The sequence below is a fragment of the Pholcus phalangioides genome, unplaced genomic scaffold, assembly GCF_987345545.1.
Source record: "Pholcus phalangioides strain wild (caught in Gottingen) unplaced genomic scaffold, Ppha-v1.0 ptg000015l_1, whole genome shotgun sequence".
Lineage (NCBI taxonomy): Eukaryota > Metazoa > Arthropoda > Arachnida > Araneae > Pholcidae > Pholcus > Pholcus phalangioides.
In genome coordinates this window covers 52450078-52466435 of record NW_028301608.1, presented here as the reverse complement: position 1 = coordinate 52466435, position 16358 = coordinate 52450078, and the positions used below count along the sequence as shown (strand labels likewise).

Here is a 16358-nt window from a genome sequence, read left to right as displayed (position 1 = left end):
TCTACAAACATTTTACACACTTTTCACCACACTGATATACACTTCCATCCAGGGACGGGATCAAGTATTTTTCGGCCCGGTGCAAAAAAAGATTTGCGGCCCCTCTGAACAGGGTTTCGCAATACCGGGTGTCCACTGGTACTCTGGTGCCCCCCCCCCCCCCCCAGATTCACATTGCCACTCGAGAATGACTAAAACTACTATTTTATGGTCATAAAAAAGCCATTCGGCAATAAATATGGACAAAAGTGTTAGCTGCTCAGTGAAAAAATTGCGATTGTGCCTTTAGGCACTTGGAGGTTTTGGGCTGTCAGGGCTAGAAAACCGACTATCTGCCCAGGTACTCACCTTAGAGGTTCTCTATCTTGGACTGAATTTTAAGTTAACAAAGTTGACGCAAAAATGTATTCAAAACATTTTTATCCCCTTTTTGCGGCCCGAAGCGGCCGCACCCTTCGCACCTGCCCAAGTCCGGCCCTGCTTCCATCATTTGGTATCCTCCCAGAAGTTCCCACTGATAAGATCAATAGAACGGCCATAAACGTTTGTGCCGCGGAACTGGCGGAAAAATTTCCATTCAGCTTAGCTCATGCAGTAGTTTTATGTAACGCAAATAGTCATAAACATTAATTATGCTCTGTTTGTGTTGCATTTTACTTGTTACGTCGGGTTTTTTTTATTTTTACAGAGCCTCCTGTTACTGTTAATGAAGGGGAATTAGAACTTTTTAATTTATCGAGAAAAGGAAAATTCTAGGCCACAATAATAACCTTCTAAAAAATTCTAGGCCAGCGCACCTTTTTATGTCAATTTGTTGATTTGTTATTAGTTTCTAGAATGTGTCGAGGACTTCTTGTCCACCCTGTACAAGAATAATTAAGCAATTTTTTTTTTCATTTATAGTAAGTTCATAATCTCTACAGTATTACCATGCTGCTTTTCATCAAATAAGAATTCGCTTCGTCTATCCCCGCTTTCTTTTCTTCCAATGACGATCGAATACTTTCGGTCTCCGTCTTGAGTGACGCCAACTCTATTCCCATATCATCATAAGTCTTTATAACATTTTCTTGCTCCTTCACGAAACTACCGATTACCTGTAAACAAAAATTCATTAGTATTCCCCTTCCCTGAATATGGACAATTGTCCAATACGCACACAAACACTCATTATTGCTCATCAGCATGTTCGAAGAAATCAAACAAGTTCCACAACACTAGACAACAAATTTTGGCAAAGTTTCTGCGTCTGAAACCATAATCTTTTTCTATATGGGCACACCTATGTTATATTAAAGTTATTAATTTTAATCTTTCTTCCTTTCGTGATATATGCTTTTTTTGGGTTGCTGTATTTTGGTTTCATTTGACATCCATATTTTTTATGGGACATCTTTTTTCATATGCCTCGTTGGTCAGTTTGCCCGTTGTGGCTTTTGTATTTGTATAACATAAGTATATAGAAAATAACTATAAGTATAAGCAGAAAATAAGTATAAGCAGAAAATAAATGTACAGAAAAAAACAACACAAATACAGTAGGCTCCGGACTATCCAGACTAATGTGGCGGAAGGGTGGGTCAAATAACAGAAATATATCCGGATTGGCAGGAGTTCTATAAATACAGTCCTCACTTCAAATACAGTCATCATCGATGGGGGGGGGGGGTCCGATTTGCTGACTTTAGATGACAGGGGGGGAGGGGGGTTTGGATAATGCTCACGTCATCAACCACCCTTTATGAAAATATGAGTTAGGATTCAGAGGGGCAGAGCTGATGACGAAATTTTGCTGACAAGGGGGGAGGGGTCAACGTTTTGCTGTAAAGGGGTCAAAAATGGCTAAAAATTTGTTTACGTAATACTTGAATGGCCCCTAACATAAGTATAAAGAAAATAAAATAAATGTACAGAAAAAAACAACACAAATACAATAAGCTCCAGACTAATGTGGCGGAAGGATGGGTCGAATTACAGAAATCCGGATTGGCCGGAGTTCTATAAATAGTCCTCACTTCCTACCCCCCCCCCCCCCCCAATCAAAAAACATTTTTTATACAAAAACCTGCTCTCATTCATATTTTCTGACCTCGAAGTACCGGCGAGAACTTAATAAGTGTTTGAATAGAACAGGAGGTTTAAAAGACGTTTTTTAGCACATAAAGCTGCAATTTCTCACAATTTTATAACCTGACAAAGTAAAAAAATGGCTATTTGCTTATTAATGAGAAGTCCGTTATAGCGACAATTTTCTTCGTGATAGCGAACTGTGGTTAAATGGACTTTTGCTGTATTACGTCATCATCGATGGAAGGGGGGGGGTCCGATTTGCTGACTTTAGATGACAGGGGGGGAGGGGGGTTTGGATAATTCTCACGTCATCAACCACCCTTTATGAAAATATGAGTTAGGATTCAGAGGGGCAGAGCTGATGACGAAATTTTGCTGACAAGTGGGGAGGGGTCAACGTTTTGCTGACAAGGGGTCAAAAATGGCTAAAAATTTGTTCACGTAATACTTGAATGGCCCCTAACATAAGTATAAAGAAAAGAAAAGAAATGTACAGAAAAAAACAACACAAATACAATAAGCTCCAGACTATCCAGACTAATGTGGCGGAAGGATGGGTCGAATTACAGAAATCCGGATTGGCCGGAGTTCTATAAATAGTCCTCACTTCCTACCCCCCCCCCCCATCAAAAAACCTTTTTTTTATACAAAAACCTGCTCTCATTCATATTTTCTGACCTCGAAGTACCGGCGAGAACTTGAGTACTTAACAAGTGTTTGAATAGAACAGAAGGTTTAAAAGACGTTTTTTAGCACATAAAGCTGCAATTTCTCACAATTTTATAACCTGACAAAGTAAAAAATGGCTATTCGCTTATTAATGAGAAGTCCGTTATAGCGACAATTTTCTTCGTGATAGCGAACTGTGATTAAATGGACTTTTGCTGTATTTTCTGAAGTTTTACCGTGTTACATCATAGATACACGATGTTTGCGTTGGTTTGATTTTAATAATATGCTGTCTTGTAGGAAATCGGTGAAAAATACTCTTAATTGAATAAGAAAAAAGTTTTTACTTCAAAGTTGAAAAATATTTCGAAGGGGGAACAAACTGTACCTTTTCGTTTTCTTGAAGAAGATCTCTTGCATCTGCCAACTCTTCCTTGGTTTTTTTGAGTTCCTCTTCCAATAACCGCATCTTTTTTGTGCTATCAAGTACACACGTAAGCTCTGAACATGCATTTCCAAGTTTTCTACTCATCTGTGAATGATAGATGGAAAATGACAACGTTATACATACGCACGAATATAAATACAGTCAATTCTCGATAGCTCGAACTCCGATATCTCGAATATCCGTTCAAGTCGAAGTTTTTACGCGGCCCCAGAACTTTTTTCATATTTTAATATTAAATTTTTCCCTTTACTCGAAGTTTTCTTCCTTTAAGTGGAAGTTTTCGGGAATGAGAGAAATTTAAAAAGTAGCATTCAGCTTCCCAATTATGAATTGAGGTACGGCGTATAAATAAATGGAAGCCCCCCCCCCCCCTGGCTATTCTAGTTTTCTCTTTACGATAAACGCTCACCCATGACAATGAACTTTGTGTCATCTGTGTTTTTTGTAATTAATTTGTTGCATTTGTAACATCTGGTCTTGTCGAAATCGCAGTTCGACCAGTTGCGAGTGGATTTAGGGTCCAAACGTCGGTACAAATTCTGATTCTGCGTAGATTTTACAAAAACTTCGCAGTGAAAGCTTTAGATTTGAAAGAGAAAAAAAAAGAACATATTGATGAAATAAAAAGAAATACAAATTCTCAAGAAAAAGTATGTTGTTCCAAAATAAGGCATCTGATCCGAATACCGTATCTAAAATCTTGAAAAAAACTAGGTTATTATTCGAGCAAGACTCTCTTCAAACTAATTATCCATCCAAACTATTAATTTGATTCCCAATTAAATATGGTTGCATTCGAATAGTTTATCTGTGTCGATTTCTTCATCTCCAGTAGATTACAATGGGAATTTTCGAACTAACGACAACTCGAAATTTTTGTCGGCCAGTGCACATTCGACTTATCGAGATTTGACTGTATATAGTTTAAACACAACAGTTTTTCCTATATAAATGACAAGTTTGACATTTTTATTATGTTTGCGTTACCGTGATAAAAAATGTTGTTTTATTAAGTGAATTATCATTAAAAAAAATTTTGATTATAGTTGATCCAGAGTTCCCGGTAGAACCTGCTTGATCATTTCCCTGAATTTCTTTAACCAAGACTCAAAAATTATCCTCTTTCCCTGACCAAAATTCCGTTAAAAAAAATTCAATCGCAACCTTCCGAACCTATTTATGTTGCTGTTTTTTTCACAGAGTTTTTCCCTGACTTTTAGCAAATATTTGCATGTTTCTCTATGTCTTTTGTTAAATATTTTACGTTTTCTCTGACTTTCTAGGTCGCTCGGAAGCCTATAATTACATCAACATAAGGCAGATGGTCTTCAACTGTTTTACAGTCGCGAGCACTGCCTGTACCAATCACCAAAAGAGAGATGCATGAAATCAGAATTATTTCAATCCTTGAATGCAATTTATACAAGGTGTTTAATTGGATGTTCATCAAGTGTTTGCGAGCACTAAATCGGACACTAGAGCATGAAATGCTCTGGGTACTTCGTGGTGGCAGCATCGTGGTGCTCGTGAGCAATTGTTTGAAGATGTTTGACATAGGGGATAAAAAAAGTGGCTTAGACATTTTAGAAAAATTTCGTAACTATTAAATGCAATTAAATAAATATTTATTCTTTCAGTATTACCATGAGCTGTTTCTTCATCAGGTCATTCTCTCCCTCACATAAGATCATTCTGGTCTGCAAATTCTTGTATGATTCATCGAGCAGTGCGTATGATTTTTTCATATCTTCAACCACCTAAATGAGAAGAAAAAAGAAAGAACTTGATTGTGTCATTGTTTTCTTGAGTGTTTATTTATTTGAGTGTTCAGCTTATACTGATTGAAAAGAATGCGTTTATTTTATAAAACTCGGAACTCTTGAAATGTTTATCAAAATTTCCAATTGGTAGAGTATTCTTCTTAGAATGTTGTTGTTTTTTTAAATATTAATGATCTTTTAATGAAACTATAACTGCTAGAGCTGTTGCTTGCTCTCTTTTCTCAGTTTACGTGTATCAATTGCTTTGGTCAGTCATTAAAAAAATAAATAAAACATTCACTGACCTTTGCTCTATCATTTTTTGCGTCAATATCGGCTTTTTTAAGCTCGCCTTCTTTGATTTCTAGTTTCTTCAGAGTTTCTCTCAGCGTTTTTTCAGTCATCCATAATGTTTCTTCTTTTTCCTGCAGTCGCTTTTCTTTTTTATCCGATTCTCTTGAAGTATCTTCCAGTTCTTCTTTAAAATGCGTAAGATCTTCCTCGGCTATTTCTAGTTGGACCTCAATTTTGTTTAGTTTACAAGTAGTTTCCTTGAGTTCTGATTCAAATTTGTTCAGTTTATTTGCAATTTCCTGACGTTCTGACTCGGTTTTGTTGAGTTTATTTGCAGTTTCTTCAAGTTTAGTCTGATTTTCCTTAAGTTCTTCTTCAGCTTCATCTACTCTATTTTCACTTTTTCTCACCTCTTCTTCAGTTTCCTTCAGTTTAACAACAGCATTCTCTAATTCTTCTTCCGTTTTTCTCAGTTTGCTTGCAGTTACTTCCAATGCTTCTGCAGATTTCTCAAGCATCCCTACAGCTTCTTTCAAATCCGCTTCGGTTTCCGTAAGAGCAATTGATGTTCCTTTCAATTTCTCTTCACATTTAACCAGCTCATTTTTGGTTTCCTTCAGTTCTTCCCTTTCATCTAGCAGCACGCTTGCAATATCTTCCACCTTCTTTTCACTTTTCTTCAACAAGTTTGTTCTTTCTATCAGATCCTCTTCACTTTTTTCAAGCTTATTTATGGTATCTTTCAGTTCTTCTTCACTTTTTTCCAGCTTACTTACGGTATCTTTCAGTTCCTCTTCACTTTTTTCTAGATTATTTACGGTATCTTTCAGTTCCTCTTCAGTTTTTTCCAGCTTACTTACGGTATTTTTCAGTTCCGTTTCACTTTTTTCCAGTTTATTCACAGTATCTTTCAGTTCCGTTTCACTTTTTTCCAGCATACTTACGGTATGTTTCAGTTCTTCTTCATTTTTATCCAGCTTACTTACAGTATCTTTCAGTTCCTCTTCACTTTTTTCTAGCTTACTTACAGTATCTTTCAGTTCGGATTCTCTTTTTTCTAGCTTCCTTACAGTATCTTTCAGTTCCGTTTCACTTTTTTCTAGCTTACTTACGGTATCTTTCAGTTCCGTTTTACTTTTTTCCATCTCATTTGTGATTTTTTTCAGTTCCTCTTCACTTTTTTCCAGCTTACTTACAGTATCTTTCAGTTCGGATTCTCTTTTTTCTAGCTTCCTTACAGTATCTTTCAGTTCCGTTTCACTTTTTTCTAGCTTACTTACAGTATCTTTCAGTTCCGTTTCACTTTTTTCTAGCATACTTACAGTATCTTTCAGTTCCGTTTTACTTTTTTCCATCTCATTCGTGATTTTTTTCAGTTCCTCTTCACTTTTTGCCATCTCAATTGAGATTTCTTTCACTTCCTCTTTAATTTTTTCTATCTTAATTGAGATTTTGTTCACTTCTTCTTCACTTTTTTCCAGTTCACACATAGTATCTCTAAGTTCCTCTTCTTTTTTCTCCAACATTTCCGTAGTTTCTCGCAATGTCTCCTCACATGTCACCAGCTTCGTTGTGGTTTCTTTCAATTCCTGTTCACTTTTCTTCAGCACGTTAGTAGTTTGTTTCAGTTCCTCTTCACTCTTCACAAGAACACTCGAGGTTTCTTTAAGTTGTTTTCCGGTCTCTTCTAATTCATCAATAGTTACTCCAAGTTCTGCTTCAGTTTTCTCAAGCTCACTTGCAGTTTTTCCATATTTTTTTCTAGCATTAACTAGCTCTTCAGCAGTTTCTCTTAATTTTTCTTTGGTTCGGCTGACTTCGTGTTCCGTCTCTTCGGCAGATTTCATCATATCTGAGACTAGTGCTTTGAAATTCCCAATACACTAAGAAAGAAAAACAATAAACTGTGTCAAAAAATTTATAAATTAATTTTATTTCTTTGAGATGTGAAATGTCCGACCTGTACAAGAACCGCAATGGGCAAGAAGCAAAATTCTTTATGTTTCTAATTTATTTTGCGTGTCTTGTGCGCGTGCGTTCAGCCAAAGGCGACTGCATCATAGCTACCTACGTTAAAGAGTGAGAAAAATCTATCTAGAATGCATAAAACGGTTTTTTATACTTTAATTTGTATATGTTACTGCCAAAGCCCGAAATGCGGCCAATTCGCGAAGTGACCAGCCTCGTCGTGAATTGGCCAAGAGTTTTGAGCAAAGTCCGAATTGTAGAAAGGATTTGGACTTTGTCTGACCATTTCGTGAAGTGGCTGGAGATCCCTGGCCAAAGCTCGACGTGCTGACGTAAGGCAGCCAGGTAGGTGCCAAATCCATTTTTTTAAATCGCCAACGTGTGATACACGGCTATATGTTCATATAGTATCTATATCGGATTAGCCCCATGTGAAGGGAGAAAAAGTGAAATTTGAGAGAAAAACTATAAAAATAATTGTATAAACATATAGTTTCTCTACCAATTTTTTTTCTTTTTTTTTCAGAAAAAATTAATTACCGCATCGTGACTGCGGTTCAATGAGTTGTCATACAAATACAAATACAAATAAATACAAATACAACGTGAAGATAATTATCACAAATCAATATTTACCGAAATTGGCCAATTCGCGAAGTGGCTGGCCCTATCGAGAATTGGATAATTTCGGGCTTTGGCAGTAGCATATAAACTGAAGAGCCAAAAAAACTGGTGCAGGCATGCGTATGCAAATAAAGAGATATGGAACCAATCAGAGTACGGCGCTGCTGTCGGCAACGCCTATATAACACAACAAGTGTCTGGCATAATTGTTAGATCGGTTGCTGCTGCTACAATGGCAGGTTATCGAGATTTAAGTGAGTTTGAATGTAGTGTAATAGTCGGCGCACGAGAGATGGGACATAGCATCTCCGAGATAGCGATAAATTTGGATTTTCACGTACGACCATTTCATGAGTGTACCGTGAATATCGGGAATCCGGTAAAAAATTTAATCTACGACATCGCTGCGGCCGGAAAAAGATCATGCAAGAACGGGACCAACGACGGCTGACGAGAATCATTAAACGTGACAGACGTGCAACCCTTCCGCAAATTGCTGCAGATTTCAATGCTGGGCCATCGACAAGTGTCAGCGTGCGAACCATTCAACAAAACATCATCGATATGGGCTTTCGGAGCCGAAGGCCCACTCGTGTACCCTTGATGACTGCACGACACAAAGCTTTACACCTCGCCTGGGCCCGACAACACCGACATTAAACTGTTGAGGACTGGAAACACGTTGCCTGGTCTGACGAGTCTCGGTTCCCAATTGCTTCGAGCTGATGGACGTGTACGGGTATGGAGACAACCTCATGAATCCATGGACCCTACATGTCAACAGGGGACTGTTCAAGCTGGTGGAGGCTCTGTGATGGTATGGGGCGTGTGCAGTTGGCGTGATATGGGACCCCTGATACGTCTAGATACGACTCTGACAGGTGACAGGTACGTAAGCATCCTGTCTGATCACCTGCACCCATTCATGTCCATTGTGCATTCCGACGGACTTGGACAATGCGACACCCCACACGTCCAGAATTGCTACAAAGTGGTTCTAGCAACACTCTTCTGCCTTTAGACACTTCCGCTGGCCACCTAAATCCCCAGACATGAACATTATTGAACATATCTGGGATGCCTTGCAACGTGCTGTTCAGAAGAGATTTCCACCCCCTCTTACTCCTACGGATTTATGGACAGCCCTGCAGGATTCATGGTGTCAATTACCTCCAGCACTACTTCAGACATTAGTCGAGTCCATGCCACGTCGTGTTGCGGCACTTCTGCGGGCTGGCGGGGGCCCTACACGATATTAGGCAGGTGTACCAGTTTTTTTTGGCTCTTCAGTATATATATATAGTTAAAAATTCTGATGGCTATTGATTTACAACTGCCCCAAGAAATAAAATATTTAAAAACTATTAGAAAACCAGTTGCCGCGAAATGGGAGGAAAAGGTGAGCCTTTCTTTCTATCAAACCGAGCACAACACCCGTCCATCGCCATGGGCAATTTACTACCGATTGAATTAAGCTGGAAGTGTAAGTTTGTGTACCTAACAATCTGAGTGAATGTAAATAATGCTGTGTGCGAACTATTTTTTTGTGCTGCCATCTACATTTCAAATTTTGAATGAAGTGTTATAATTGAATATTTGTACCATTGTAAGCCCTGTTGCTCTCTGTGGAGATACTTTTTAACTGTCGGCTTAGGATTACGATACTAGAGTATCAGGTTTTTATTTGAAAAATTGCAAATCACTGTAAAGAAATGCAGTATTCTAATGTAAATTTATAACATTATTTTTTCTGACATAAGTGTATTATGCATGCACGTGTTAAAAGATTTATTTGTTTATAAGATAAATCTAATTTGCGGGTAAAAATACCAGCATAAAGTCTCTGGAGAGTGTTGATCAGTAACTAACTGATAATTGTTAGGGTTTGTTTTCCTCGAATTATACAAATACAACGCCACAACAGGCAAAACACCCGGGCAATTATACGAAACAGTCCTTACTATAATACAGTAAGGACTATATTATAGTCCCACTTACAATTACACCTCGGAGACTAAATATATATACAGTTATATGCCCCGCTTAATAGGATATCAACGATTCCAGCAAACAATATTTGATTATGCGGGGGAATAGCTGAATTGCCGTTTCACAACGTAAGTATAGTTTGTATATTAAAAACTGGTGAAGGATTAATATTAATAAATCTTTTCGAATAAATCAGAAATCAAAAATGAAATGAAAAACATATTTAGTTACAATGATCACATACCTAAGATTTTTTGCTTTTCGTTAGGAAGGTTAGCGCCCTCTATTGGCTCAACAGGGAATAAATTAATATTCAGAAAATATCACAATAAAAACATTATGGGTATGGTGGTTGATTGTGTATTAACAGTAGACGTGTGAAGAGTAATATTCGATTAGGCGGGGGGAAAGTTGAAATTATCATATCATAACATTGTCTCTATGGGAAGAATTTTGGTGAACGAGTTTTTTATCCGTTTAAGCGGGGCATCAGCCGCTATCCGATTAAGCGGGGCCAACTGTATTTGATCAATATTTTTTCAGGAAATTAAAATCAAACTTTTTCATTTATCTCAGTGACTATTCACGAAAAAGTAACCATTATATTCATGAAAGTTGATTTTTTCATGCAGCAGCATTCAAAAAGCTATTATCATCTCATCAGAAAATTTATGAAAATGAAATAATGAAAAAAATAATTTAAAAAATAACAATAAAATATATCTTCGTATTTTACCTTATTTTTCTCCCTCAACTCGTCCTCTAATTGTTTTATCTCACCATTTTTATACGTGATCGCACTCTCCATTAGAGTCAATCTTTCTTGGAGCGCAGCTTTTTCATCACTCTCTGATAAGCATGATATCACTGTTGCGAGGTAATGGTCTTCCATATAATTGAATGCCTATAATATGTTACAATATAACACTTTCAATGAAAATTTATGTATTTAACATAATATTTGATGAAAGTTCATCATTATAAAGACATTATCGATATTGAACATTGAAAAGCCGGAAACAACCGGCTTCACATCTCTTTAGGTAGGATTACCAACCGTCCTCCTTTTTGATGTCAGATTCGGAGCGTCCTCCTACGTTTCGGAAATTTCGGCCTTTTGTCTTCTTTTATAGGTTTCCAGAATCTTTTTTTTTAATCTGAAACAAGTATCTCTTTATTGGTAAGAGTGTTTGCGTATATCTTTTTTTCAACACACTTTTACACGCTTTGATCCATGTGTCGAAATTCTCAGACAAATCCAAGATGCCTTCAAGCAGGGCGGTATGGACGGAGATACGGTGGAGGGGGGGGGGGGGCAAGGGCGTAGCCAGAAATTTCGTTCGGGGGGGGGACCACTTTCATTTTGGGGGGGGACCAAAGTGACAGAACAATGGATTTGGCCATCTTTCTCCCTTTTTTCGGTCATTTTCTCACATTTCGGGAGGGGACCAGACCCCCAAGTCCCCCCCCCCTCGCTACGCCCTTGGGGGGGGGGATCAGTTCTTCGACTGATCTAACGTATATATGAATTGACATCATCATCGTCATCGTGCCCCCCCCCCCAGCAATAATGACCGTGTTAACCAGACTTCCAAGTCTACCTCCGCCTACGCAGGGCAGATGCTATTCAATGAGTATTGTTTTGAAAAATACGTATGAATAACAAGCGATTGACGAGTGTTCGTATCTTACGTAAAAGATAAGAGCATAAAAAATATTACTGATTTTTCATCCTGGTTAAGATAGAGAAAGTCTTAAAATTTAGAACAGGTTTTTTTCAAAAATTATAAGACGAGCTAATTGCCCTGTAAAGAACAATTATATTATAGTGAGCATCACTCGGGGCTGCAATTAGGGGGGGGGGGAGCAGGTGGTTCTTTGGTCCCGGGCGCTGGAAGGACGGGGGCACCGAATACCCTATAATTGCTTTTTCTATATTACAAGTGGCCGTCAAAATGAGTTCTTGCCTCGGCTGAAAAAGTATCTAGTTGCGGTCCTGGCATCACTACTAGAGTATAACCAACTCACCCATTACTAGAAATCAGAAATTTCCAAATAAAAAACGTTTAGAAATCATTTGTATGATAATTTTTTTTCTAATGAGTGTGCACTGAGAAATTGAAAATATACATTTTAAAAACATGTTTGCTCTTTTTCTCAGGTTTAGTTCATATTTTGGAATTTTTTAACACTTTTTTGGGGGGATTTTTTGGTGCATATTTTGTGGGTTTTTAGGGCATATATTTTGGCATTTTCTAGTGCACATTTTCATAATTTTGGTGCACATTTTCATAATTTTGGTGCACATTTCGCCACTTTTTAGTGCATATAATCCGGGTTCTATTCATGACTATTAAAACGAGCAAACATAAAAATATTACAATTTTATCGTTAAAATATTTTAAAGTTAAAAAACGTTTTATCTTGCTCTCATTCAAGATGAATTCCCATTGCCGAAATGAAAATGTATATCCACAGATAAACTCCTTGAAAGATATCAATGTTTTCGGCCGGGCAGAGTGCATGACTTGTTGCCCAGTAACGATAAGTCATGTTGCCCATGTTTCGATAACGTTATTAATTGTAATGTTACCTTTCTTCAAATTTATCAGCATTTTTGAACATAAGCGAAATCACTGATCGAATCCATAATCCTAGACTGAAATTTGGGCCAAATTTCCGGTACATTTGAATCATATGTACCAGTACGAGCTGGGATTACACATAATCACCGATAAATGTGAAAAATAAGATTTATTAAATTTATAAAAATGGTTGGTACCTATGCATAGTCGCCGGTGATTATGCACAATGGCGTACGCAAAGGGGGGAAACCGAGATTATAGTGTTATTTTGCAGGGGAAACATACCCCCCCCCCAAGAAGAAAACAAAGTTGAAACACCCCCCCCGCCCCGAAAAAATTCTGCGTACGCCTATGATTATGCATAATATCCAGATTTATTAAATTTTGGGAAAAAGTCCTTCAGAAATTCATTTATTTTTAATTTTTAAAAAAATTCAAAAATAATTTGTTTTTTCACGCCACTATTTCAATATCCTACCTATAACAGCAGTTCTCAACCTTCTTTGACTTGCGGAGCCTTTTTAAGTAAAAAAATTCTATGGCGGAGCCCTGTAGGCCAATTTTTTAAGAGTTACTGATAATTTTTACTATTTAAAAATATTTAATTTTTTTTAATTTTACCATTTTTTTATATTTTCCTCGAGCGGCAGCGGAGCCCCTGGAGAGTGCACAATAAGCCCCAAGGTCACCGCAGAGCACCAGTTGAGAACCGCTGTCCTATAAATTGACTCAAGCTAAAGCAAAATGACAGAAATGACTTGGTAACAAAAACAATTTTTGTACACAAAACAGTGTACTTGCAACCACAGATAATTCTATCCTGTTTCGCCTCACAATATGTTATATTATTATTTTTTGAGGAATCTTCCAGAGTCCAGTGTGTAAACTCTCCTCTTCAGTGCACAGCAAATTACATTGGCATGCAAGTTTTTTTAAGAATGACGCTCCTTCGAGACCACTTTGAAAATCACAGTGCAAAATGTATAAGTTGCAAGGTCGAATGTAAATAAGTCCAGGTGAACTGGATGGTTTTACTGTGCTATCCATCTTTTTCAAAGGGATTTGTTTACATTTTACTGTTCAATGCCAGTGTCATAATTTTCGATAAATAAAGCACACTTTTATTTCTAGCTTTTTGCAGAGCTTCGTAAACATTGTTTATGCCTCTACATGTCCTAAAAATACAGAAGACAATCTAATGCTATTGGGTAACATCAGAGTCACAAAACCTAGAATTAGTGGTTCTTAACCAGGGGTGCGAAAAAGCATTTTAAGGGTGTGAGATTAAAAAAAAGAAAAAAATATGTTGACTGATTATTCAGGAAAATTAAAATCAGGCGGCTTCCCAATCCAGATCAATTTCAAGAATTTTTTTTGTAGCTGCAACCTCTAATTTATCAGATTCCAATCTTGCAATAAGTTTTCACATGAGATCTTAAAAAGAGCTTCAAACAAAAAAAAAGAGCAAAATGTTTGGAGCTTTGAAATCCTTTTAGAAATGACTTGCACTCTGGAGGGACAGTCCTAAAAAAAACCCCACACTTCTTTTACTGCCAGGCCAACAGAGGTAGCAGGCTCACCTCAAAGACTTGTTGTTCTATATAAATTTCACATTGTCAAAAATGCCTGTAGCTCTTTCTGAACATTATACATTTTCAACCCATCTCTTACTAAAAAAAATCAGTGAAAACAATTCTCTTTCAATTTTAACAATTTGTGGTGTCTTGTAATGTCTGTGAACTGTGTGTAGCAAGGAGGAGAAATCTATAAACAAAAAATATATACTACTGAGGAGTTGTTTCATCCCATCCAACTGCCTTCCATACAACCCACAGGTAGAACCCCAACTCCCCCATCTTAACATATTTGAATTGCCCCTTGTCAAAGGCAGCAAAAAAAAAGCAAGAGGATAAACCATTTCCTCAGAAGAGATAGAAAAGAAATTAGAGCTAGTATTGGCTTTGTTTTCAACAATGGAAAAGAGGGTCTCCTCTTTAGACACCTCCCCCCTTTCATCCATTTACTGAAAAAGCAGGTTCAGTGACCTTGACCAGCATTGGTTTCCAATATGTAAAATCTCACCCTTCAACTGATAAGACATTTTGCTCATGTACACCAAAGTTTCTCTCAGTAGGGTATCCAGAGGAAAATGCAGATAAAGATTGTTGATAAGGCTTCCTTATTCTCTCCCATAGTAGAGATAATCTACTATGGGGGGAAAAGTGAAGACCAACCACTGGAATGGGAATTCATCCCCCTTTTAATTTTTTTTCCTTCAGATTTTCCCTGACCTTTACCAAATATTACGAATTTTCCCCGACTTTTCCTAAATATTAAGGATTTTGCCTGACTTTCCAGGTTGCTGGGAACCCTGTATTAAATAACAAAAAATAACAAAATCACTCCGAAGACCAGTTACTTCGAATGATTGTTTATAATAAATCGGTCTCTCTCATCTCCACTTTACATAATAGTTTAACATCAGGGTATGGAAAAACGTTTTTTTTAAATAAAAAAATCTGATTAATTTTTGATTTAAATCGGATTTTTATCATCGGATTGCTTATTAATTAAAACAAATGTTGTTAATCATTAAGAATGCATATTTTCATATCACCTACCTGTTTTTTTCACCTAAATCTCTCAAATTTAAATCAGCATTAAGAAATAAACTACAAACGAACTATATGCAAAAAATATCAATATTAAAAATCTGTAGTTTTGTAACACGGAAGGTTGTTGAGCCCAAATTAACTTCACGGATAAACATTTTTTCTTCTAGAGAAAAGTCCTTTTTTTTATTCATGAAGGTTCCCCCCTCCCCTATTAAACTGAATGCTTGGTGATATCACATGGTACTCAGTATTACATATGGTGCAGGGTTTCTCGATTCACTCTATGCACAACCAAAGGGCTATTCAGCATCAATTAAAAAAAACCATTCTATTGACAAGACTGTTTCTTGCCCAGTTAATGGATGCATTTATTATGGATGTGCGATGTGTTTCCAATCTCTTGTGTGTGTGCATTTACATGATTTTGCTTAATAATTTACACATTTTTATTATTTCGCAGATTTAATGAGTTTTTGTTAAAAAAAAATGAGCAAACTCTAGACTTTTCACTTTGTGCATTAAAATTTCAAGTCGAATGGTAGTTATGCTTTATACAAAAAATAATTTCTTCTGGTTTTTTTGTTATCAGGGTAACCCTGGTGCCCCATTGTAATGCATAGCAAATTCTTAGCGCACTTATATCCATAGGTTCAGCTACCAATATTTTTCTGAATTTTTCTTTTTTCATGCACAAAATCTAGAAATAGAACAGCTACCTTTCTGATCTGTATCTAAGGATTAGGCTCAAGTCTATATTCACAAGATTTTATATACTTCTCTTTAGTCAACAACTTTACGGCATTTCAATAACAAGCATACCGTACTAGGTACTAACTTCAATATCATTGAAATTAATACAAAGTAAAATGAAATTTAAATTTTGTGATTTAGATCAATGATTTTTTTTTTTCAAATCAAGTGATCGTGATTTAAACCAAGAAATCGGTGTACCCTGGTTAATTTAAATACATTATTACTGCTACATTTTTTTTCATTAGGGGCCATTCAAGTATTAAGTAAGCAGATTTTCAGCCATTTTTACCCCCCCCCCCCGTCAGCAAAAGTCAGCAAAACACTGACCCCTCTCCGTCAGCAGCTTAGAATATTTAATATCTTCAAAAAGGGGTGGTACATGACGTAAGCTACCTTCAAACACCCCCCCCCCCACCTTGTCATCAAAAGTCAGCAAGTCCGAAACCCCCTTCGATGCTGACGTAATACTTGAATGAGAATGACCTTATTAATAGGATGTACTCAAAAAAGTGACTCCTAAAAGTAGTCATAATACTTACGGGGTGTAAATTAATTGATTATAGGTGCTGCGGAAAATCTCTAG

General features: G+C 36.9%; 1 protein-coding gene across 1 annotated transcript in view; it reads right to left on the bottom strand.

Moving 5' to 3' along the window:
* Positions 1-16358, bottom strand: part of LOC149076197 (uncharacterized) — a 36771-nt gene that overhangs the window by 11604 nt on the left and 8809 nt on the right. The window contains exons 3-7 of the mRNA XM_089243752.1: positions 10559-10726; positions 5253-7124; positions 4831-4944; positions 3128-3271; positions 930-1097 (exon numbers count right to left, since the gene is read on the bottom strand). Of these exons, the coding sequence (XP_089099878.1) occupies positions 930-1097; positions 3128-3271; positions 4831-4944; positions 5253-7124; positions 10559-10726 (2466 nt within the window). The remainder of the gene's footprint in view (positions 1-929; positions 1098-3127; positions 3272-4830; positions 4945-5252; positions 7125-10558; positions 10727-16358) is intronic.